Source organism: Apteryx rowi, unplaced genomic scaffold (assembly GCF_003343035.1).
Source record: "Apteryx rowi isolate R43461 unplaced genomic scaffold, aptRow1 scaffold_69, whole genome shotgun sequence".
NCBI lineage: Eukaryota > Metazoa > Chordata > Aves > Apterygiformes > Apterygidae > Apteryx > Apteryx rowi.
This window is the reverse complement of record NW_020450971.1, coordinates 1038375-1062183: the sequence shown is the minus strand read 5'-3', so window position 1 is coordinate 1062183 and position 23809 is coordinate 1038375. Positions and strand designations below refer to the sequence as shown.

Here is a 23809-nt window from a genome sequence, read left to right as displayed (position 1 = left end):
CTGCAAGCCAAATTGAATGCTTATGAATTGGAAATTCAGGGTCATGATCAAAGTTCAGGAGGTCAAGATTAAAAATTAAACCCAGCTGCTTATTTCCAGCCCCATCTTGACAGTTCTCCGAACATCTGACTTTTTTTTTTTCTTTTTTTTTTTTGCAGAGCTGGGAAAGATGCAAAAGGGACAGAAACGAGGGAAGAAAAATAAGCATACGCATTCCAGAAGGCAAAATTTCAGCCAGCCATGACTCAGGGAAAAAAGTGCCACCCACTGCATCGCACAGGCCACAGCTCCCGCGCCCCGGCAGCGGGCAGCGATGCCTCGGTGAGTCAGGAGCCACCCACTCGCTCACCCACCCACACAGCTGCCTGCAGCGGCAGCGGCGGCAGCAGGAGGGCCGCCACGCGAGCGCGCCCCTCGCTCCACCTTCCCGCCGCGTACGAGCTCCGACAGGGACGCGGCCCCGCTACGTTCGGCTGCAGGCATCTGCAGCTTGCGCTCGTTCACGCTTGAAGCCGATCCAGGGGACTCCCTCTGCAGAGCTATCTATATATCTGCAGTGAAAATGTCAATGAATCCAAGTGTGTCAGAAGACGGAGGCATCCAGGACTTATGAGCTCCATCGCTTCGCACACTGACGTGTTCTTTAAAGTGGTGTGATAATAATGAGCCGGGATCACCTTAGCGAGGCTACAGCAAAACAACGGCAGGAGGCTCATAGCGAGAGATGATGATATTGCCTAACGCAGTTGCTCCCAACCACAGTTCATCCGCTGCTACTAATACTACACTGTGTTAGGAGCAGTATTCTTGACTATCTTTCTCCGCCTTCCTGGTGGGTTTCATTGCAGAGGTATGCCCTGTTAGCTAGCACYGCAGCTACCTGAAGATGAGGCTTAAAACACGTCCCACCAAATGACAGCACGTCTACCCCGGTAAAAAACACATTGCTGCCTGCTACTTCTTCAAGAAGCAGCAATCGTCATTTTAACGCAGTAATTGAGTCGTCCGCTTACGTGCCAGGTGTCACAGTCCATATAGAAATTCCAGGGCTATCTGATTCCATATCACATGCTGCTGCAAAGACCCTGAAGGAGAAGCGAGGCAAYGAGCCAAAACAAGGGGCATGCAAGAAAAAGAGCGAGGCGTGAACCGAACAAATGGATGCTGGATTTGCCACTAGCATACAAATCCTTCTACGTTACGCTTGTCACCCTGTAATTCAGTATTTCTAGGATTTGCACTGCCCTTCCTCGGTGCTACCAACGTCCTCTTCTGCACGTGTGGGAAATGGCCACCTTGCCCTAGAAACCACTCTGGGATGGAAAGGCTGCAGCCTGCCCGCGGTGTGTCCTTAGCAGTGCCGGTTTCTCCCTGGATGTCCTTACCTTCTTGCAGAGAACCATCTGGTGATCAAAGAGAAAGAAAACGCGCTGCTGGTTCCGTCCATAAGGCTGGTAAATCCAGGACATCTCCCCTGTGTAGATCAACTCGGAGCTCCGGTCCAAGATATCGTCTCCCTAGAGGGCACAGAGAATGAGGTGGAGTGACTCACTGCTCCCCACCGGCACAGTGAATAAGTTTCTCTGGGTCGGCTGGCGGGGAGCAGGAATTAAATGACATTTTGACCCTCCTGCATCTCTCCAAGCTGCCCCTTCTGACCAGAAACCAGACCACCCCCACCAGCTGCCTGGAGCTCTGCCCTTTCTCATGGCACCCAGCTCTCTGAGGCAGGCAGGAGGTACGGGTATGGCCACGGTCTCGCTGCAACCTCTCAACACATGTCCTCCAAGCAATTCCCCCTTCCTCCACATCCAGGGCAGGGAATGCCCCTGGGGACCCCCAACCTTCAAAAGAGCTGCCCAACGCAAGTGCCCCTGCTGAGCATCTCAGGTCATCTCCCCCACGAACGAGCAAAGTCATCCAAAGTAGGATATCAATTTTCTCTCCCTCGAGGCTGTCAAAATTTCTATCTCCAGATTGCTGCCTCTCTTCCCACTCTTTCAGGCAATTAGATCCGCTTCTCCCGGAGGTCGTTAGAGCTCCCCATCTCCAACGAACTGTCAGGACCACCCCGGTTCATCTGGCAGCAGCCAGCTCCAGAGGCTGGCGAGGCCTCCCCGGCAGCCTGCCAGGATGCCCTCACCCCTTCTCTGCCTCAGGCTAACGCTTGTTTTCCTCTCCAATCTTTTTTTTTTTTTTTAAAGGATTCATGAGCAGATGGTCTTGGAAACACAGCTCGCTCTCTCCCACTCTCAGAGAGAACAAATGCAGTCACCCTCCACTAATTGGGATGAGCTGGACTTTTTTAAAAGTTAATTAAAATCTATTTATTAAAAATGGGTGAATTCGCCACCACCTGCCCCGTGGGCATCTCAGCGTATCTCAYACTCTGAAACGCCGCAGAAGGAATCGGAAGGACTTCAGCTGAAAGGTAGGGAGCAGGATGGGGGAGCAAGGCAGAGAAAAGCTCTTTTTTGTTTTTTGGCTCCCAAACTAGTGCAGCTCTGGCTTTGATGCTGAACGAGAGCTAATTCTAGGACAAGGCCATTCCAAAATCTCAGCAAACAGCACAGAAGGCTTCAGCCAGCTACAGGGGGCATCTGGAGGGACACGCTTTTCTGGTACTGCTTAGACTTGCAGGTGCCGCAGGACCCAAGAGCCAACCCCCACTCCTAATTTCCTGGTTCGGATTTCAGGCTGCTGCTCAGGTAAATGTGTAATTAACCTCCCGGCATTGATTGCAAATGAACACCTGAGTCCCTGGGCCCGGTGACAACAGCGGCTTCATTAAGTCGCTGCACCGTCATGCTGCAGCAGACTTTCCAATCGCCTCAGCGAGCTCTCCATCCACCCCTCTGTCTCACTTTCACGCCTGTGGCATCCGAAGGCCTCATTAGGGATTACTTGCCGGGAATACCGAGGGACRTTCACAGGGAGAGAGGCGTTGTGCATCCCGCAGCGTCTCGAGAGCGCGGTGCCGGGGTCTGATCTCAGCTGCGTTACCTCCTGGTCACATCCCAGCCTTTACAGAAACTGGGTCCTGCTGAGATGGCTCAGGTATAGTTAAGCCCTTGAACAAGAAGCCTCTGAAGCAAACGTATGGGCTCCAGAAGTTGTGGGCCATGCTGACTAAACACGAGCTTATGTGAAGAAGATTCGTACCAGCCTATGGAGGGGAGCTTTTATGAGAGGGGGCAAGCCTAGAAGAGGCTGTCTGCTAAAAATAGAAAGCCAGCTCTGCGTTTTACTCCTGTGGTAGCATCTAAAGCCTGAGGACACACAGAGGACTCTGTAAACACATCTACTTGATTAGCTGAATCCAAACTGTGTAGTCCCTGCAAGCAATATGAAGGGGAAAAAGAAAAAGATAGGATTTGTATTGCATTTTTTATGTGGTGAAAACTATTTATATATACAGTCTATAGGCCAAAAATAGATGCTTTCCAATGTCGCGTTTGCAAATTTGGAAATATATATTGCAGATAGCTTTAGATTAGCATACAGCTGGCCAGCTTTCAGCCCCCAAGAGCAGCACTCTCCACGGCCCTGCCTGTTCCTCAAACCCTCGGCTGCTGTAGCAATACTGGCTTGGCTTTGCTGCCAGAGCCTCCTAGAGCAGATGCAGTGAACCTTGAAAGGAGGTTTTCTGCCAGCACAGTTATACCACCTCTCTGAACAGCATAAAGTCTCTTCTGGTGGTGGAGCATCCATATGGGGGGTTTACCAGGACAGCGAGGTCAGCCAAAGAGTGGGGGCAAGGAGGGAAGTGTTTGCCTTTCTGCTCCAGTGCTAACGTGACCACCCCAACTGGCCTCTCTACGTGTCCTGGCTTGAGGAAGGCTTTCATGCAATGCCTCTCCCAGGCCTTCTCTAAAGCCACTGCCCTCAGAGTTAAACTGGGTGGTGGAGCTGAGGCCAGGCACACATTTGGACTGCCTGGCTTGATCACCCAAGTGGAGGCAGCCAGCCTGTTTTCAGCAGTAAGCAGCTCTCTGGTGACTAGATAGTTGTCCAGCACTGAGCAGACTGTCTGAGGTCTGGCTTCCTCCAATCCTACACAAAACTAGGCAAAAAAGTCATTTCCCTCTCCATTTTTTGCAGGCAACCCCCTGAGAGGCTGGGTCTCCTATATCCTTCTGTAAGCTGAGAGAAACACCATCAAAAAAGAAGCAGATGGATTTCCAGCAGCTCTGAACCAGCAGATGTCTTACTGACTTTGGCAGAGCACAGCAGCAAAGTGGCCAAGACCAGATGAGATGACCTCCTGAGGTCTCTTCCAACCTGAGCTATCCTATGATCCTGCAATAAGTAAACCCAGCCCTCCGCAGCCTGCACACAGGTTTGCACTGGGCATCCTGCTGCAAACGAAGGGCAGGGAAAAGAAAGCTGAGTCCTCTTTTCTTCAGCACGGTCACAGAGTCCAGCTACTTCGTGTGCAGTAACGGGAGCAGAAGGTCACCCGGATCGAGGCTGGATGTGTGCTTCACGCTCCCTCGAGATTGCCAGCAGTACAGAGCAATGCCTGAAGTCCTGGGGACAATCCCAAATGTGGTGGCAGAGGGTCAGCTCTGCTACCGCTGCTACGCAAAGATGAAAATCAGCAGCTTGCCAGCTACGCTGCAGGTGACCACCGCTGGAAGGGCCCAAAGGGTTTTTAGCAGCGTCACAACAGGAAGGCTCTCGGGAGAACCAGCATAACAAGGAAGGACGTTTCCCTGCGAGCTGCATGTTACACCTCCCCGTCTGCACCGCTGCTTCTTCCCCACGTGAGCAAAACACTAGCTGGGCAGGTGGTAGCAAGGGCTCCGAAATGCTCAGCGCATTGGACGTGGGGTGCGGCGCCCAAGCCCACCGCCTGACACGGCTCCTTGCTACCGCTGCCGGGCAGAACCCCCCCTTCAGTAGTTAGCATTCAGCAAGCAGGGCGCTCTTCTGCCTGACACCGCTGTTCTTTAATTAGAGACTGACAGGCTGATTAGCACTCTGGGCTACGGAGAGATCACAAAAAGGAAAGTGAGAGAAATGTTGTCCTTTTCATCAGGCTCGTTTTCGATACCTTCTGTTGCCGGGAAAAAAAATAAGAAAGGGTCTGTTTCAGCGCCGACGTGATTTTTCCCAGGAGGATTTCTCGTCAGGCTGTCCTCGCTTTGAAAACACTACGCTGGTCGCGTGCATCATCTTTTTTTTTTTTTTTTTCCCCATGTCATTCTGGGATTTAACAACGTCATATTCAGCTGAAGCCAACTATTATGCATTACATAATTAAGGGCACCGAGTCTTGTTTTAAAGGACCCGTAAATAACAAGAACGGGAAGAAATTTAAACAGACAGTGTTCATTATATTTCTCAATTATATATATTTCGCCCTTCATGTAAATTTAATACTCTTGAAACCTGCCAAATTGGCAACCCAGGGGAATCAGGGCTAGAAATATCTAGAAATCTGCATAAACCAATGTCATTTGTTTAACCTTAAGGAGGAACGGTTTAAGCCTTCTCCCGGCTGGGCTCTCTCCTGTGTCAACCGTCCTGCCACTGGCTCAGGGTCCTTCAGCGATGCCCGCCCCATGGACGGCCACCATGGGCCAGGGGAGCCCGGCCACTTCGCCTCCCTCCTCCAAGCCAGTCTGGGCTGAACAGGAGGAGAGTGGAGCTGGCCACAGCCACAGAGGCTGGAGGGGGCCTGAGATGCTGCTCTCCTCCCTTGCCCGGGAGCTCAAGTTAGGGTCGTTGCTGCCTTTTTTGTTTTTGGGGTTTTTTTTGACTTGCTTTAAGAGTTACACAGAAAAGGAACTGTTGCCCTCTCACGGGAATAGAGCGATCCTGAGGACCATCAAAGCGCAAATCCATTTTCCGTCACTGCGTCATCTCGAATGGGCGGTTTTGAGGAAACRATCTCCTTATAGCAGCATCACCTATCTCACCGCTGAGGTCTGTAACTCTTTGAGAGGGCACGAGCACAAGAAGGGACTGAGCCTCCAAAGGCTGCCCAGCACGGGCTTCATCTGGCCCCTTTTAAGTCTGATCCGGAGGAGACTTTGAATGCTGCTCTGAACCAGCTCCAGCTAACCTTGGGGGTCAGTTTGGCCTCCCTGCTTTTAAATGTCACTGCTTTGATCCGAGGGTACGTAACTAYGGGCAAGGGGACGACGCTGAGCGAAGGGGAACCCGGGCTGGACCCCGGGAAACACTTCACAACAAGGAGAGCTCCCAGACCTTGCCAGGTCCCTGCAGGTGGTGGTGGAAGCCCTATCCTCCGAGCCATTAACAACTGCAGGGACAAAACGCACCAGGGAATTCGGTGTAGGCAGGGGCAGCGCCTCTCTAGGGCTGTTTACGTCTTGGAAATTCAGGTTGCAAAGAAAAAAAATGAGTCATACGTGGCACTAGTCCAGGCCAGACTTTTCAGTCAGGACCACGTTCCTACGAGTTCTGCAGGACCGCATTTCAAAGCAATTGGGATGATTTCTGATTTACGGCAGTCGGAGAGATCAGCATCTTTCCCTTCAGATTTTGCTCAGTCAGGACTTGTATAAAGCTGCCAAAGCTGCCAATAATTCCTTAGACTTCATGCCTGGGCTGCCACAGCACAGTTATCAGCTACCGCTAAAGTCAGGCCACCCTTGCTTGGTCCCATTTGTGATTTAAACCATCAGATCCTGCTTATGTGACATCTTGAAAAAAAAATCAGCCTTGTTTAACGGAAGGACATTTACATTTTTCAAATGCGGACTCTGAAATTAACCTTCTACATGGGCCATGTGGAAAATCATGAGGGATAAAAACCATTCCCGACACATACGGGCATGACTCCATGGGATTCAACAGAATAGCTTCTGCTTAAGTTAGCTAGAACTTGCCCCCTACTTTTTATTTTATTTTATTTTAGGATCACCCTTATGCATTCATTCAAAATAGCCACCTCTCCTGTGAGAATATCTGTRAGCACACTATTTCATTTCAGCATTCCTTGAACATTCATGATCATCTCAAATATTCACTCACTAAACACTGTTTTTGTTTGGTTTGGATTTTTCCTTCTTTTTTTAAAAAAATCTTTTCTAAGATCTCATTGCAAAACACGGATAAATTTAGAAATGAAAATGCAGTTTCCAATCAGAAAGTCTAGAGATGTGGAGGAAAAACATAGAAATTTCTCCAAATGAAACATTTCAACAAGCTTAAACATTTACCCTTGGTTTCTGTTGAAATAACTCACCAAATGCAACAGGCTGTAGTATAACATTAGGTGGAAAGTAGGGATTATCCCCATCTTGTGCCCTGGCTGGATTGCTAGTGAAAAAAATCGGAACTGACCGCTTTTCCCCTGATTCCTGCTTCCTTGGATTCGTGCTTTATTGGCTCATTTTTTCAGGCTAGTTTGAAACGAGCTTGCACCCCAGGTCTACGTTGCTATAGCCAGTTTGCATCACCATGCCAGCTGCAGAATGCAGGAAGCCACCGTGATGCCCACAGGGACAGAGAGGGAGAACCTCTGGGTGCAAACTCCAACTAGAGCAGGAATAGGGCCATGGAAAGATGGGAGGGAGAAGCTGTGGGTTCCTGTCTCTGTTTCAGTGAGCACTTAAATACAAGCTGTACAAACATTTATAGAAGCACAGACTGGATGTCAGGTCACCCTCTTTCACCTGAGTGTCCTCCACCAAAGAGCTAGGTCTTCTTCCACTCTCCGACCCAGATAATACTTGCATGTTCCCCACAGACTGGAAGAGATGGGGGGGGGAAGTACTAGGAAATCTGTCTTAAACCCCACAACAGCTAGGAGATGATGGCTTGACTCCCTTCGGGTGGGGGAGGAAATCCACCCTAGATTCCCTATTAGAGTGCTTCAATCTGTTATGAAGAAAAGGCAATTTCTGTCGACTTTGACTGTTTCTTATGGAGTCAGGAGCTGTGCTCTGAGGAAGAGCTGAACTGGGTCTCCAGGTAAACGAGGATTGGGAACAAGTCCTACAAGTGAGATGAGTGCCATGGCGGGCTGCGTCTCACACAGCACTGCCAAGGCTCAGGGGCTGCCAGGCACACTGGAAACTTCACTGGCGAAAGCAAAGGCACAAAAGGTTTCAGACGGTGCTATAGATAGAGATCGGCTGAGTGGGATTTTTGGAGGCTAGCAGCTTGGGCTTGCAATGCCTAAAGACTGTTTGAACAGATCTAGGACAGATCTAAGCATCTGGCCCTGCTTTTGATCTCTCCTGCTCTCTTTTTGCAATATAATACAGTTAACTTTCGAGTATTTTGTTTTTTCCTTCATCTTCCTGGCCATTACATGGACATCTGTGAAGCAGGGGCTGGATTTGAGGACTTGGAGGTTACTTCTGAGGCAAAAATCAAGCGGCAAAGTCCTCTGCTGGATCTAGCTCTCATAATCTAGCATTCTTACCACAGTCCTATGACTCTTCTTGATCCAAAATACAAAAGTAAAAATGGCAAGAAGGCTGTTTTCCTTTGAATGGGGGCAGTATCTGTATCCCCATTGGAGCTCTGAGCAGTAGCAACAGCAGGTTCTGCTGTGTTACRAAAAGCAGGAGGATGTTGCTGCAATAATGTGCTTAAAAATTTGGAAAAGTAATTGGAAAAAAACCCTGGAAATATGATTTGGAAGTATGATTTGGCAAGTTCCTAAGGACAGGATGGGGATAAAGAATGGGTACAGCTAAGCAGGAATGAATTATTAAGGATACGGCTAAGTAAAAATGAATTATCAGCTGGGCTAATGGAAGTGAAAAAGAAACTACTACACCATAGATCCTATATGGAGGTCACCTTGGCTTTCCACTCACACATGAATATTAACTGACTTGGAATTGATCCGTCCTTAATCTAGATTTATTTACAATGACCGTCTTGGCATTTCTTACAAATGACACCCATTTGCTCATCACACAGAATATATTGAAAGCTGAATATATATCTGATGGCCCTGTGCCTCCTTGGGAGCAGTTTTCTAATTCTGAAAATAAGTCTGCGTGTCAGTATTAGAGAGAGTTTTCTTCCCAGTAAGCAACAATAAAACAATCAGGGAAATCATCTGCATTCTCTGCTCTAACCACCACTCAAAATGTAAGAAACAACAATGATTGGTGCATTTATATGCTTTATCCGGAGAGCCAGGGTTGAATCTAACCCTCGTTAGAGCAATATAACTAATAATACACARTTGGAAGGTGATGCACCTGCCTTTCTCTTCATCTTCTCCCAGCCTTCCTAGACCTTTTCTGGAAAAACCTATTAAAGGACTAACGATTCTCCCTATACCTTAATTTACACAGTGTGGTCCCATTGACTTTAATGTTGAGTTATTCCAGATCTTTATAACTGTAAAGAAGAAGGGAGGCCATTCCACCACTATACGAATCTACTTGCTAAACACACGGCTTGATGATTTAAAACAGAGGGGGATTTACAAAAACATTTGACTTCGGTCTGATTCAAAAACCCTACTCACAAGCTACATTCATAAAACAATTCAAAAATTCAGGGAGGAAAAGAAAAGGAGAACAAATTGTATTTTGGATTAAAAAAAACATGTCAAAAGTACAGAAGACTGAAGGCCTGGTAGTGAGGAATCCATCTGCTGACTTTGCCTTGCCTTTCTTTCTAAGCTCATTGATTACACCATGACTACAGGCTTGGTTCAAAAATATCTTTAAGTGGCTACTCACTTTAAATATGCAGATAGCATTGCTAGCTTTAGCTTAACATTTTGGCTTCTAATCATGAAGCGATCACCAGAAGAGTTTTCCCCATTGTCTTAACCTGTCACAATTTCCATGGCTTTCTGGTACCTCTTTCCGTACGTCCTCCCCAGGGAGAGAGCACAAATACCTGTAAAGAGTTTGATTCAGATCTCACTTACTCCCAGCGCAACAGCATTGCAATCACCAGAGTTACTCCAGGTTTATATCAGTGAAATTAGAACCGGACCCCAGACTACCTTCAGAGCACCACTAGTGCTGTTTTACATCTTAAACACCATCTCCAAAATCCGTAAATATGTCATCTTCTCTGTCCTGAGTTTAATCCTGGTTCTGGGGTCTTCTCCAACATATACCCTGAGCAGGTCGTGTGAAACAAACTACATGCTCTAGGATGATTCCAAAAAGTGCCTGGAATTTACTTTTTCCAGGTTTATAGCACCAAATGAGGATGCAGTGGGTACTTTACCTCCCAGTCCAGAACGGAGGCCTGCCACTGAGCTATCTTGTCGATGTTCTCCAATCTCCTCTTCCGCTCATTGATCTGTTGAGTCACGTTCCTCATGACTGCGAGTGCAGCAGCCACATACCTGTAGTCACTGTCAAACACAAAAAGGAGCCCATGAACTGGAGCCTGAGGTGCACTGGAAACATACAGGAGTCTCTCCTGAGCAGTGGCATAATCTCACCACCCTTTTAGAAAGAAATGCAGGTAGGATTTGCCACTCGTTATTACAACGCCATAACTTTTCCATCAGCAATAACTTTCTCGATCATCAGCTTGCTTAAAACTGAAATTGTGTGTGCGTGAGATAGACCAGCAGGCCAAGTCCTCAGTTGGTTTGCATCAAGAGAGCCCAGCTGAGTTTGGTCTGCCTCTACTGATCTAACCTAAAACAGTTGTGGATATCGGTCTTTAAAGTCTTAGGACGCTCAGTTGAAGCATCCAAGAAGAAAGTCTGAACATTTTTATAATTTCTGTCTTTGGGCCTAGATTTTTCCATTTTTAAAATGAACATTGGAAATATTTTTAATATTTTTTTCCTTTTGTAAAAGGTATCTCCTTATTACAACAATTTAAGGAAAAGATGCAAGATGCCCAGAAGGACCGTCCAATAATGCCATTCCCAAGTCAGCTGGTTTAACGCTGGTGGGTTTCACAGTCATTTCATGCAGATAAACAGCATGTGAGCAACTTTGTCCTACCTGGAACCATCTGTCTGTGCACCTCCACCCAAACAAACATAAATGTTTATAGTCCCAAATGTGACATGCTCCTGCTTTCCCTCTTCGCTGTCTTTAGCCATAAGAAAATCAGACTAGAACTTCTGGGGTGTAAAGGTCTCCTCTCATAGTCTACTCCTGCATGGCCAAGCCACAGGCTTCTCTGGCCCCGCTGTCTGCCACATTTGCTGTTGTAGGCAAAAGGGTGGCGATGTCCCAGAAGAATCAACCCTCACTCTCCCAATTCACTCTGCCCGGCTTGAACACAGAGGTAAGCGACAAAGCCACCGATGGAAACACTACAAGTAATTGATCTCACAGTCTTTAAGACGTAAGGCCAGAGCCCCTTCCAAGCCATAAGGTGATTCCAGTAGTATCACCAAGCATTTATCCCGTGGCATTCACTTTTACTGCAGACTTCAGGTGAGCAAATCAAAGTAATTCTTTTTTTTTTCCCCCAGATGGGCCTGTGAGTGTAATAACACAGAGTGAAAATAGCCTCCTGCCAGAGCCAGCAAAGATGATGATCAGTCTTTTCAAAAAGTGATGTGGAAATCAATGTTATTGATTTCCACCCTGTGCTTTCTTTTCCATTCCAAGGAACCTTAATGTTCATTTCAATCGGAAAGACAGACAAGGCCAGTTGCCATAATGCCACCATAATTTATTATTAACTTAAGGGTTGATATTGACTGCTGACTAATGAGAAAAACTGAGATCTTGGGCAACTGCTGGGGAACGGCTTTATTGATTATTGCTAAGGATTGCACTGGTGACAGTTAAAACAGGGGCGAATGCTGTGAACTAGAGTGAATCCCTAGATCCATTTCATCATATGACACAGACAGAATTAATATTAAGAAACAATCACGAAACAATATACAACAGAATATTATTTGCTATTTTGCCATCCTTTCTTGGATGAAATCTTGAGATCTGTTCTCAAATTTTAATCAACTCTTATGTCAAATTCAAGCTGAGGTTAAAAAAATCCTACAAATTCCCAAAAGTCAGGGCTAGTCCTTCAACAAAGAAGGATAATAGAGGATGGGATATCTGGCTTATACACAGTGATGCACAATGAAGAATTTCTTGTGCCTTCCTTCGTGTGAACACCTGTGGGATGTGCATGTGCCTGGTTGGTTAAGGGAGAAACTGAGCTATTCCAGAGACACACTAGTCCGATCTGCGAAATATCCAGGAGATCTCATTGGAAAGTTTGAAAGTCGCTATGGTCAGAAAGGATCTGTAAAGGTAGGGAGAGGTCCAGGGATTAGAGAGAGTCACAATCTCCTGGCAGCTACGCTCATGCAAARAAGGGAGGAGAACTTCAGTTGCACCCATTAGCAGAGTCTCCCCTGCCTCACCTAGCACATTCACGCAGCTCTTGACTCTGGCTCAGATCTGCTGCGGGAACGCTGGGGACACTAGTAAGCTGCACTTATGACCTTCACATATTTAATTCATATTAAGCTGGTGTAAACCTTTAGGAGGTGAACAGATGTGGCTTTGTGAAAAATTCAAATGAACCAGTCTCAAAACAATGAGCAATTCAGCGGAGCCGGGCTTTGAAAACACCCCCATGCCTGCCTCCACACGGAGTGGGCTGGTGCCAATCAAGCTGGGTTTTATCTTGGTAATGCTAATTCACTAATTCTAATGTTCTGGTTGAAGAGAAACCCCCATGCACATTTTTCTTTCACCTAGTAATGAAGCAAGAGACAGGACTGAACTTTTTGGGCTCCTAGCCCATGTCTGTGGTTGAGCTGGCAAAAAATTAGAAGAAAAATAATAGAAGCAAAGCATTTGGCCAGTGAATTAATAATAGGATAGCATTAACTATGAAATTAAGGTAAATAAATTGTTTGTCATTTATAGTTGGGATGCAATGACCTCTTTCTAGTGCTCAGTCAGGATGCAAGTTGGGACTCTTGCCAAATATCACATGCTATCTTGAGAGAGAGTGATCAGGTTTCTCGTTTCAGCTCTGTTGTCCTGAACTGGTACAGAGAAGATGCATAACTATGCAAAACTGGTATTAGTGAAGAGGAGGAAAAAAAGAAAAAGAATATAATGTGCTATCTCAGATGAAGCTAACACACTTGCTTTCATTGGAACTCTTGGCCCTTTCTGAGTTGTGTCTTAACCTGTAAATGGTTCAACTGATTTTTTTCAGAATGGTATTTTCTGCATAGTATGATAGCAATCGGCGGGCATAAGAGACTCTTACATCAGCCTGCGATCAGCCTGATTTCTTTGCATCCGTCCATTCTGTAATTTTATAGCTTCTGTTTCAGACTCTCAGTCAAACTGCGAGCATTGCCACATTGCCAGCGCAGGAGGACACCTCACAGCCTGATTAATGGGGCCACCTGAAGCTCTCCAGTTGGCTTCTCAGTATATATCATTCATAGCTGACATTGATGGCATCCCAACCAGCAGGTACCTGTCTTTTTCCTATGTCTGATATTGCTTCAACATGACCTTCCTCAAACATTATTCACTTTCCCAGTCCCAGGCTTTTCTCTTCTCAGCCCTGATCCCAAAGCGAGTGATTATAGCAGCAGCAAACATTCATATTTCAAGCAGGTAATCAGGGAGCCCTGGACTTTCGGCACAGCCCTGAGGCAGAACCATCTGCTGCTGAGTAAGTCCCACTCGCTGCCTCGCTTTCCCTACTCGTGGCATTGAACTGGTCTGGCGAAAGAGCCGGGTGACTTAGAGGATCGATAGCTTTCAGGCTCTTTGAACATTTTAATCAGAGGAGCTGGACCACTGGGAGGCGTGGTGTAACCCCCCACACTTCTGCATTATAACGCCACGTAACATGAGGCAAAAAACTCTCCAGGGCATGCCCACACTAACTGAAGCACATCATACGTTCGGGGTGGAGAGAAGGCATAGACCTTTTGCTGGCTCTCTGGGCAGGCACGAATTCCGTATATGCACTGTGTTACAACTTCAGAGGGCTAACGTTTTATTAATACAAGGCAGGCAAATATTATCCTGGTTTCTCTTTTCCGAAAATGAAGAAACAAGAGAAATGAAGTGTTCAAAGCTGTGTCCTATCACTGACACAATCCAGGATAAAAGAGATCTCAATCTGAGTCAACTAACTGTTGCTTAGCCACAGGAAAGGTCTCAACTCCTCAGTCTGATTACATAGCAACACACTGATTTTAAGATATCCCCAAGAAAAAGGAATGTACTGACAAAATAATTCACCCTTGGTGCAATCGTAGTGTCCATATCCCCTCTGGTATTGTTACCAATAACTCAGAGGAGGTCACTTTAGAACATAGACCTCTCCTCTCTGAGGCTGCTAATGTCCTCCTGTTGCAAAGTCACAAACCTGAATTCACACCATAAGCACTGTGGGGACATCTCATGGGCTGGGGCTGGTAAGGAAAATAAGCCACAACATTTGGGATCCTAGAGCTGTTTTCAAATACCCTTATGTTCCCATGAGTCCCCTCCAAATTTGATTTGGCCTTGCAGTGAAGGGAAAAACAGAAATTAGATGTGGAGCCAAATGCATGTCCGAACTGGTGATTTATAGAGCGACATTTGGCTAGTGTGAATCAGCGAAACTAGTGAACCAGCTCAAAGCATATCAATGCTGATGATATGCTCTGCTCATGTCACTTCTCTGTGCATTTCCAGAGCGGGGTTTAATAAAAAATATCAAACACTTGCAGAAATTTTTGAAATATTTGTGGTCTGTTTTCTTTCTCTGAAACATTTTTCTTTGAGTGGGTTTTGGTAAGAGAAAGAGAACTGGCAGGGCAGGGGAAAATCTGTTTTTAGGGGGCCTGATTAGGGGAACTGACTTCATAGGTCTTGATTTACACTAGGTCAGGGAATCAGGTTGATGGCCCTCACCACAAGCAAAAGACATCCTGGAAGATTTAGGAAATAATCAAATTGCTGGGTGTTCCTCAGAACCAAACCTAATGGCAAAATCAGCGATGGAGTGAAGTTGAAAAGCAGAGCAGGTTCTGAATTCTCCCCAAATCCGAGCATATTCAGCTTTGAGTTACGGGTCCTGGCTCTCCACCTGCTATATGATGAGGGCCTCTTCAGGGTAAAGGAACAAGCCTCTCTGACCGCCGAATGCTAATTTTTTTTGGTGTAGCAGGTAGCATCAGAAAGTACATCCAAGAGTAATTAGTTCACATCACTGATTACAACAGAGATGAGTCTGGCTCCATTGAGAACCAGTGCTTTGGAGAAGCTTTCTGTCTAGTCTGCCAAACCTCTGCCTTGCTTCAATTTATATAAGATGTCATGAAGAGAAGAGCTGGACAGAAATTGCCCAACCGCTGGGTGCGTGCAGAGGCAACGTAGAGAAGCAGTGAGCAAAACTGCGTGAAAAAAAAAGAGCGTTGCAGTACCTGTGATCCTGCGCGGTGTACTTCAGTAACTCTGCTAGCTGCAAGGGGTATTTGCAGATCTTCTGCACCGGCGTCAGAAGGAAACCATCTATGGCAATATCAATCATCTGCTGCAACAGACGGCACGCTTCGAAGAAATGCTGGTACCTGCCATCTTTCATCAGCTTGGAAAGCTCCATGCACGCATCCAAATGATTGTTACAGTACTCCGAATAGATCCAGAACCCGTCTTGCTGTGAGAGGCAGGAGGGAGGGGATGCACACAGAGAGAAGCACACGTCAGACAAGCACTGCCAACACTCAACCAGCCGACTGGCTAACAAGAACATGTTGTGACTAAAGAAAAAATGATATCCCAGCAGGAGGAGGAAGAGCTGATCCTGGAGGATTCCCTCTGCTTGGAGGAATTGCTGCATGGGTCCTCGGGGGGCCAAGGGAGGCAGGGAGGGACCCTGTGTCCTGACACATTGCTGATGGCTGCGTGGGCAGAGGGTGTATTAAAGCGATGCTCAGCGCAGCGTTGTGGGAGCTCTCCGTTTCAAACTGAGCGAGGGATTTTCTTTATAAAAGGTGGAGGTGGAACCCAGTTACAGCTCTGGTCTTTGGCAATAGAAGAGGACAACCTTTCCCTGAAAGAGCACGACACACCTGACAAGCGGCAGGGAGCTGAGCCTCCCTCCTGCTCTGCAGGGTAGACTTGAACCACCCTTTACTAACAAGGAACCCAAGGCACCAACCACCGTGTGGATTTGCCCGTGGCTATAAGGTCACAAAACACCAAAGCTGGAAAAAAACCCCCAAAGAAAACGTATTGGAGCATGTGTGCCCAGCCAGCCTTTGCGCTGGTCTAACAAGTGGTTTTGGCTTGATCTTGCTGGAATCTCCCTTTTCTGCCTCCACAGACCACGGATGGGGCCGTGGCAGCTGGTCACCCCCTAACTCAGGCTTGGTTCATCCAGGCCTCACAGAGCAGGCAGACTATGGAAAGGGAAGCCCCTTCCTTTAAATATACTTGACCAGCAATTCGCATTTCTCCGATAATGTACTTTTCTGGGGATGGGGGAGCACGGTTTCTTCCCCCATGCCTGTGGCTGACTGCGAGCCACCCGCTGAGCACCTCTCTCTTATTTAAGTTGCTGAGCAACAAGATACTTTGCAGATACAAATACCAGAATCTTAACATCCTTATACCTCAGTTTTCCCAAATGCTTATACAGGGATAATTTGGCAGGAATTTATTAGCTTGCTTTCAACCCCATGGGAATGACAACAGATAAGTATCAGACAGTCCTTTGAATAACAGCAGTAATTCTTACTGTTGTCACTATAAATGAGTTGACAGCACAGCCCCAGGCCATGAAGTTTTAGCTACTAATTCTCACTAAGATTTTTTACATCTTTTCAGCGCGGAGGTGCAATACGCTGCTACTTCGGAGATCTCTGGCTCTGATCAAAGGAGCAACCACTGAATTGGCATTTAAGTTGTTTATAAAAAAATATCTACCAAGGAGCAAGCGAAGAGGTCAAGCTGTGTGAAGCTGCACCAAAGAAGCTGGATGGTGGACATCAGGTTCAGACGCCATGGGCAGCATCCACGAGCTACCTGCAGCCATGGCTCCCCACTTCCCCCCCAGCTGGTGGGGTTTTTCATCCCTTGCAAATGCAACTCGTTGCCAGAGCAAACACCCTGAGCATTTGCTTTCCTCTCCTGCAAACGAGCCCCCGACAGCCCGCACCTCTTAGCAGGACAACTCATTTCTTTGGAAAGTGATAGGTGGAAAGACCTCTCCTCTTTTGCTAAATTTTCTAGAAAAATACTGCTTTACTTTTGGATCAACTTCTCTCCTAGGAGGAACAAATGTAGAGGCAACACAAGTTACCTCCTTAAGCTCCTCTGGACTCCCCCACCTCTTCCAGCCTTGTTGGCTTCCGCAATCTGATTAGACCGGCCTGTAAATGGGCTTAAGTCATATTATAAAGAGCAAAAAAAGATGGGGAGTTGGTGAGGGACCTCACAACGTAAGTAAGAGCGGATGTGTAAAGGTGTAAATTCAAATGCGTGGGGAGAGTTTTCCAACTACCTGCTTCACTTTGAACTCTCCCTGCATCCTCATCTCACAACGTGAACGGACACTCATGGAGTAGCCTGCGATATGTAACCGGAAGAGTACTACCCACAAGTTATTTTGAGTGGTTCCTGCCTTCTGACTCTTTCTGCTCCCCTTCCCCCCCAAAAAAAAACCAACAAAAAAAGCCAAATGCACTTACATGTTCAAGAAAACATGGTCCAATTTCGCTGAGGTGGGGGTCCTCRTTGTTGTATTGTTTCTCCAAGTCCCGGACAAAACCCATCTGAAATCTGTAGATGTCTTCAATGTTGCCAAAGATGACCTTTAGCTGTTCATCACTGAACATATCCCTCCTCTTCCGGCACTGCTTTAAATAACCCTGCAAGGAGTAAGAAAGAGCAATGCATAAAATAACCCGAACTCTGGCAATCCCAGGAGAGCAGCAAGAAAGAAAACACTTCTTGTTTTAGATTTAAAAAAAAATAGTTTGGCACTTTTACTGATACAACTCCCAGACTTTTCTTGAGGAGGTAGCAAGTAAAAACAGAATCAGAAGATGGCTCTGAAGACAAAATCCACTTGTTAAGGCACAACAATCTCCATCRACTCCTGCCTATGACTTGGCATGCGATAAGCAAATCATGGCCCTTTTTCGGCAGACGATGCTTCACGTGCAGCTTTTGGCACTTACAACTGCTGTTCCCACTGCAGCCTACAGCACAATTCTTGCTCTGGACCCGCCAGAACCACTAGCCGCAGGGCTGGCCGGCCTGTGTTGGTTGATGCTGGAGACCGCATGCGTAGGAAAGTGAGAGCGTGCGGAAGACAGCGCTGGGTCCTCAGCATCCTTTGGCACGCTGCACGGAGCAGTTCTGCTATGGGAAAGTTCCCCCCAGCATCTCAACCACCACAGCCTGAAACCGCTCCGTCCCGACCCGTGGGCAAAATTTGGCCGATAGCTCCAAAGAGATGGGTCCGAGTTTTGCACGCCCGTCCCTTCGGAAATCACTGCCCCGCGGCACGCGATGTTCTGGGGAGCTCCTACAAACGCTGCCGTCCCCCCACCCTCTGCAGGGGCGCACGGCCTTATAGAGCTGCCAGGGCCCGTTTGACCGCCTGCCCGCTCTGATTTCTCTGTTTGGCCGCAGTAAGCAGGACGAGGAAGCTGCCAACCGTGCTGAGCAATACTCTGCTAACGTCTAGCCGCGTGCCCTTGGTCTAGCGAGAGGCCGCACACGGTGCACCCTTGCTTCAGCACCGAGCGAAAACGCATCTGAAGCCTGCCGCTAGCCAAGGGCCAAAAATACATCCAAGCATGCCAGCTTTCCCCAATTTTTTAGGCAACGTGGTTTATCCCGCTATTATGCATCTTCCCACGTAGGGGAGACCGAAGCGGGAGAGCTGGTTGAGCGCGACGCAGGAGGGCTGGCGGGCATTTCRGCTTCCCGGCCGCCGGGCGAGGGAGCAGCCGCGGGCGGCAGTGCAAGCTGCGGATTAATGCCATCTAGAGGAAAGCAGCACTATTTTAACTTTTGCTTCCTGCTCTTCATTCGATTCCCCCAAATCCGCTATTCCAAGGAGCGTAAAATGAGGGAGAAATTTTGTCCTGTTTTCTCAGCTATCGCCTTGCTTTGCTTTTCTTCCTTTCTTAAGCGGGACTAGAGGAAAGGGCTTTGTGCCCTGCTTTGTACAAACATCAGGGTCTCTTATTGAGTCTATAGGCACGAAAGATAAATGGTGAAAGAGAGAGGAAGAATTTGGATGCAGAGAGTTTAAGGAAATTCTCCAAAATCACAGTATGAATCTGTGGTGGAGCTGGAAGTCCCAGCCCAAAGCAGCAATATAAAGATCCTCCTTATTTATTCTCCATCTGCCCACAATACTGGTACTGTGGCCAAGCTCAGGGGGACATCACACGTGAACTTATCCCTGAACTCACCATCCTGGTCTCATCTGGATCATGAGGAATCCAAACGCGCTTGCTCGGAGCACACGTGGTCTAGGGGACGGGGTGACACAGCAAGGCTCAGGATGGCCTGGGCTGTATTTCTGCCCCTGCCACTGACCCGTGTGCCATTGCGCAAATCACTTCACCCCTCTGTGCTTTGCCTGTCTTCATGATTTAGGCTAGAAACCTTGTAGGGGCCAAATATCAAGTGCTATATGCTGTCCTAGTCCCACCTGTGGCCTCTCAACTGAAATGACAACAACATGGGGGTCATCACGAGACGACTTTGTCCTTTATTATATACGGAGAGGAAAAAAAAAAGGGAAAAAGTGCCAGCAGCTCCAGTGGAACGGCTATATTTGGGAACTATAGATGCTTAGTCACAGAGATGAGCAGCCAGCTGGTGACACGCAGCTGCTGAGAGACAATGCAAACTATTGCAACGCTATAATAAACCGTCCTTCAGCCTCACCATGCGGTTCCTGGGAGGGAGAACTTCAAATAGATGAGTGATAAATGTAACTTTGGCCAACCTGGCAAAGAGCCGACCTCTGAAACGTCCAGCTAAAGGATACCATATAATGGACTGGCTTGCTTCTTCAGCTGGGAAGCCTGGGTTACGGACTACCTTTCGCGTTTGCTAAATCTAGGTCTCTTTGCTTTCAGGGTTTCCTTGGGAGCTCCTTGCTGACTCATTTTCCTGGGTTTCCCTCTTTCATTTATCAAGGCCAGAAGGAATGGGAGCAGGCTGGTTCCCAGGTTGCAGGACAGTTGCAGGGCAAATAAAAATCCAAGCTAGCAAGGAATAACGCAAAATGCTTTCTGCGCTGCTTTTCACGATTACCTGCTGATCCCAGTACAGCTAAAAAAGCCACGTGGACTTGCCTCCCAAGGGCAGGCTCTCGGACCCTGGCTGGGGTGCCAGCAGCGCTGAAGGACTGCTGCAAGCCGGCCTCCCTTCTCGCATACCCTGTTCGGTGAAATCAGTCAACAGCTGATTTATGTGAACATCTTTCAGCCCTGGGGTTGCTATTGACTGCGACTATTGTCTTGAATATTCCCCATCCTCTCCGCTCATCGCTTTACCTAAGTCACGTGTTTCAGAAAGCTGAAGCAGCACATTTCTGTACAGGCACCTATAAAACCACAGGGACAAAATAAATGCACGCACGGAGTTCCCAAGCCCTATCCTGTGCCCAGCCTGTGCATTTGGATGGTTGATTTCCAGCACAAGTGAGCAAATGGCAGACTAAAGATTTATATATAAAACCCAGCAAGCACCAGCTAGAAGGCTGCTGCATAGTTTTTCCAGTAAATTTACTTCTGTTACATAAAACAATGTCATCTTCCTCCTGCTCGTTCCATCAGGTTTGCTCAGAGAAGGGATAGCTGACTGACAAGCAGACGTTGCAGAGTGTTTTGCTCAATGAATACCTAAAAATAGCTGTCAAACTGTCTCCCTTCAAAGTACTTTTCCATGTAGTCCCTAAGGCATAGACCAAAGTTGGAAAGTATTGGTAGGAGGTTAAGTGCTAAGTTCTCTCCACCCTGGAGCGGGTACAGGGTGAGTCAGGAGAGGTGTCCAATCCACCTACCCTTTTCCTTGTCCTGCTGAGAGCAAGGTGAAGGAGGAGATGAAATTCCAGTTTCCTTCCATTTCTGAGCCAGCTTGGAGGAAAGCTTGCCTTTTTGACCATCCTTTAATTTGGACAGCACTAGGCTCTAGACTAGTAGACTAGCAGTCTAGGCTCTAGACTACTTTAGACTAGTATCTAAAGATACTGCTCTCTAGAGCAGGGGCCACAGCATTGGGGCGAGCATCATGCGTGAGCACGATGTGCTATGCAGATACTCACACATCAAGAATAAGCACAAGAGCAAAGTTCAGGCTGTGTGAATCAGAAAGGCAAACTAGAGCCGCGTCTGCTCACAGGACTCTAAAGCGCTTATTCAAATAGCTGCCAAGAGCAGGTACTGAACATCAGGCACATAACGGTGCACCGGTTCCTCCCCGCTCCTATTCCCCATCGGCACCGCTGATTCTTGAGACGCAGACTGTGATTGCCATGGGGCCCACCTCAAATACATAAAGTCCAGCGGCAACATAACCTGGTTCCTCAAAACGGCAGCCAGCTCCAAAACAGAAAGACTAGATGTACACAAGCAGGCTGCAAAAGACAGCTACAAAACTGTGCATTGGGGAAAATACATATACATATTTTATATCTAGCTAGCTAGCTATACAGAGAGAGGGAGATAAAAAACGTTGTAGGTTTACACGTTCTTCTGAACTACTGGGATGCTTGCTAGCAACGCAGCAATCTGTCCACATGCCGCCGATTCCCCATTAAGCCAAAGAGCTTTCCACTGAGCCTCCCTCCAGTCGGGTACCTGCTACGGAGAAGCTGGTCATGAAGGGCCAGCAGCTCCCTGTCCGTGGTCCTCTGAAGATGGACAGCATCTCTGCCAAGAACGTTTCACACTGCTTGGCTCGGAGGCAGCACAGATAAGTGGTCGCTCTCTGTCTCCGGGAATGAGTCAAGCTAACGTCACCCAGACCACGTGACAACTTGTCCCGTCAGCTCTGCACAGCAGACTCAGCTTGACATGTTAAGCTGCAACGAGGAAGTTGGCCACGTGACATTCAGAGCTGGCCTGGCACCAAAGCAACGCTTAGGCGGAATCCAGTCAAAATTATAAAAAAACAAATGCAAAATGAGATTAATTGAATTCACCCTTGCATTCTTAATCCGTATTCTGGTCCAAACCCTCCAGGGCTCCTCCCCGGAGCCCTGCTGTGGCTTCTCCTCCCGCTGCAGCTCACGTCACCTCCTTTGCCCCTGCTCTCGCGAAGGTGCCTCCCGGTTTGAGCGTCGCCGCTGCTCTCCCCGTGTCACCCCGCATCAGGCAGTGGCCCGTCAGCCTGCTGCTCAGGGCTGTGCACGGCGCGTCCTCCCGACGTCCCTGCCCTTTGCACCAAAGGGAGCTGCAGGTGTTCAGGGCATCTGCGGATCGCGACCGCAGCCCGCGGGCTCCTGGTGGCAGGGAGGACATCTTTGCACGCCGGGAGATGGCCATGCATATCTACGGGGTTTTACAGGACAGGGAGCGAGCAGCGCTGCCTACCATTAAAGCTGGCTAACGCTACCCATTACAAAAGCCCAGTTTTCAGTAGCTTGTTATTTTCCCACGGTCTAACTCTTAAGCCCAAAATTCCTACTGCTGGATATTTCCCTGAGGCTAAATTCTTTTTCCTTTTTTTTTTTTTCCTTTCTTTTCCCTTTGGGGATATTTCAGAAGAATGACCCAGCCACTCCTGATAACGCAGCCCAGGGAAAAGATGGCATTTTGCCCCTACTGTAACTCTTCACGAAACGGTTTCACCAGGCAGCAACCGGACCTTCACGCTCTAAGCGAGGGCACAGCAGCAACAGCYGCGGGGGCTGCGGCGCTGTGCCGTGACGGGGAATACCCCTCCGAGCCAGCCGCGTTGCAAAGCTCTCCGCTTGCACAGGTCATTTTTATTCCGGTGCTGGCTAGCTTTGGAGCTCCTGACTTGGCAGGACTAGCGCGATGGGTGTTATGAATAATAACACAGCGTATAATAATATACCAGCAGGTCCCGGGAACGCATCCGAAAGCAGAAAAGAGCAATCTGAGGGCTCTTAATCACCTAGCGGGGGCTACAGTCTTGCGATAACAACCACCCATCTTAAGGTGCCTCACTGCCGGTAGGACTTGTTATTCATTACAGCGCTGAGGATATAACTGCACGGCGCTAAACTCGATACTAAATCAGGCTCAGCCTTCACCACCCAGCCAGAATTCCTCTTTCATCCCCTCCAATTCATCATAACGCAGCTGTTTGCCCTGACGCCTTAAAATAAGGAGCAAAGGGAAAGGGGGGATTTGCCACTGCCAGCGGCACTTCTGCCTCTCATCAGTACTTGTCTGGAGACTACTCGTTCTTCGGCGCAGATAACACCTCTAGATGAATCCAGCCACTAGCACCGAGGGGTGCTCAGGCTGGCCCACATCTCTCCATCTCCAGCCACCCTCCTCTTCCGCACAGATTCAGTCCCGTCAAGCTACGCAGAAAGAGCCGGCCATGATTTAGCTGCCTCTGAGCCTTCTYGAGGCAGAACGGATTGCTCTGATTAAACTGAGCAAAATGAGATTTTCCCCAGCAATGGGCAGCCCATCATTTTGCAGATGAGAACGCCCAGCGCAGTCTTCTTCCTTCTTTTGTAGATGAGGCAGCTGAATCATTCCCTGGTACTCTAYCTGGAGGGCAGATTTATCCCCTCAATACCGTTCTGTATCACACAAAGCAAGGTAAGAGCCTTAGAGATCTCCTTCACGTACAGGGCATATCGTTAGGTGCTGAAAATCAGTGTCACTCGACAGAAGTCACCGAAACGACGCCTTTCTGCACCTGTTGAGAGTCTGACACGG

The 23809-nt window shown here is 47.9% G+C and overlaps 1 protein-coding gene across 2 annotated transcripts in view; it reads right to left on the bottom strand.

The window, feature by feature from the left end:
- The window catches only part of ARHGEF9 (Cdc42 guanine nucleotide exchange factor 9), a 162998-nt gene that overhangs the window by 27246 nt on the left and 111943 nt on the right, over positions 1–23809 (bottom strand). For both annotated transcript variants that reach the window (XM_026086292.1, XM_026086291.1), the window contains 4 exons: positions 17606–17785; positions 15338–15570; positions 10189–10318; positions 1386–1517 (listed from right to left, as the gene is read on the bottom strand). In XM_026086292.1, coding sequence (XP_025942077.1) covers positions 1386–1517; positions 10189–10318; positions 15338–15570; positions 17606–17785 — 675 coding nt within the window. The remainder of the gene's footprint in view (positions 1–1385; positions 1518–10188; positions 10319–15337; positions 15571–17605; positions 17786–23809) is intronic.